The 1296-nt window shown below is 38.5% G+C and overlaps 1 protein-coding gene across 1 annotated transcript in view; it reads left to right on the plus strand.

Moving 5' to 3' along the window:
- Positions 1-1296, plus strand: part of Rragd (Ras related GTP binding D) — a 48779-nt gene that overhangs the window by 32247 nt on the left and 15236 nt on the right. The window contains exon 4 of the mRNA XM_023711914.1: positions 698-816. Coding sequence (XP_023567682.1) covers positions 698-816 — 119 coding nt within the window. The remainder of the gene's footprint in view (positions 1-697; positions 817-1296) is intronic.

Below are 1296 nucleotides of genomic sequence, written 5' to 3' on the forward strand. Positions count from 1 at the left end.
CTATATTTTAGTCTTTTTAAAATAAAATTTAAAAAAACCAAAAATTGTAATCCAGGAAGTTAATCAGTGTTAAATTTTACAGTTCTTGATAAATTTGATGGGCTCTATCATTGTTAATAAAGGAATGTTCTGAAAATAGTTCAGCTAGAGATATGCACAGAGGAAAACAATTATTTGTGGGGTAGGATAGGCCTCTTTTACTTCACAGATCGGCACATGAAAGCAATTAGGTGCATCTGTATTGATAATTAACCAGGCAGCTAATGGCTTATATAAAGATGGTCAGGTGTGGACTCTCGCAGCACGTAAGGCTGACGTGGGTAGCCATGTCTATATATTTAAGCTTGCCCGTTGGTATGGTGTCTCGGGGTGAGGAGGGTGACTTAAGATCTAGTTATCTTTTTTTTTTAATTTATTTATTTATGTGGGCGGGGCTGGCTGGCATGTGGTGCTGGGGGATTGAACCGCGGTCCCTGTGCTTTGCTAAGCTTGTTCTAAGTAGGTGCTTTAGACCACTGAGTCATCTCTCCAGCCCCATCTATTTATCTTTTTACCAAGCTTGTGAATACTGCAGGGGGCTGGAATGTGTGTTAAAATTGTGCTCCAAGAAGGAAGATTCCTGCAGTTAAGACGTAGCCTAAGCAAACTGTTGCTCAGTCAAAGAAAAAATATACCAAAGTATTGTTTTCTCTTTCAGCTTTTATCTGACAAGCATATATGATCATTCAATATTTGAAGCTTTTAGCAAGGTGGTTCAGAAGCTTATTCCACAACTCCCAACTCTAGAGAATTTGCTGAACATCTTTATCTCGGTAAGTAAGTAAATTGCTCCTGTTAGAATGTTTACAGAATTTGACAGTCACATTCTAAGAGTGAAAAAGATCTTATTTCTGCTTGATCTTACAGCGTGTCCAGGTCGCATAAGGATTCCTTTTGTTTTTTGTTTTTTTTTTTTGCGGAACCGGGGATTGAACTCAGATCCTTGTGTTTCCCAGTCAAGCGCTTATCGTACTGAGCCATCTCCCCAGTCCAAGGATTCCTTTTGATGATTACTCCTACATAATGTTTTAGAGCCTTTAAATTTTAATTCCCCAAGTGTGTGTCTCATTAGTACACTTGAAATGTTTATTAAGTTGTGGACAATCATCAACATTAACAGGACCCTACCAGAGTAGAAAGCATACAATTTGGTTTGGGTATTGAAGCATATACCTGAATAATTCTTATATGTTTAACACTGTGTGAATGGTCCACTGAGTGAGTGCTACAAACCACCAGCCTGAGAGGTAGGAAGTG

The sequence above is a fragment of the Octodon degus genome, unplaced genomic scaffold, assembly GCF_000260255.1.
Source record: "Octodon degus isolate 3935 unplaced genomic scaffold, OctDeg1.0 scaffold00022, whole genome shotgun sequence".
Taxonomy (NCBI): domain Eukaryota; kingdom Metazoa; phylum Chordata; class Mammalia; order Rodentia; family Octodontidae; genus Octodon; species Octodon degus.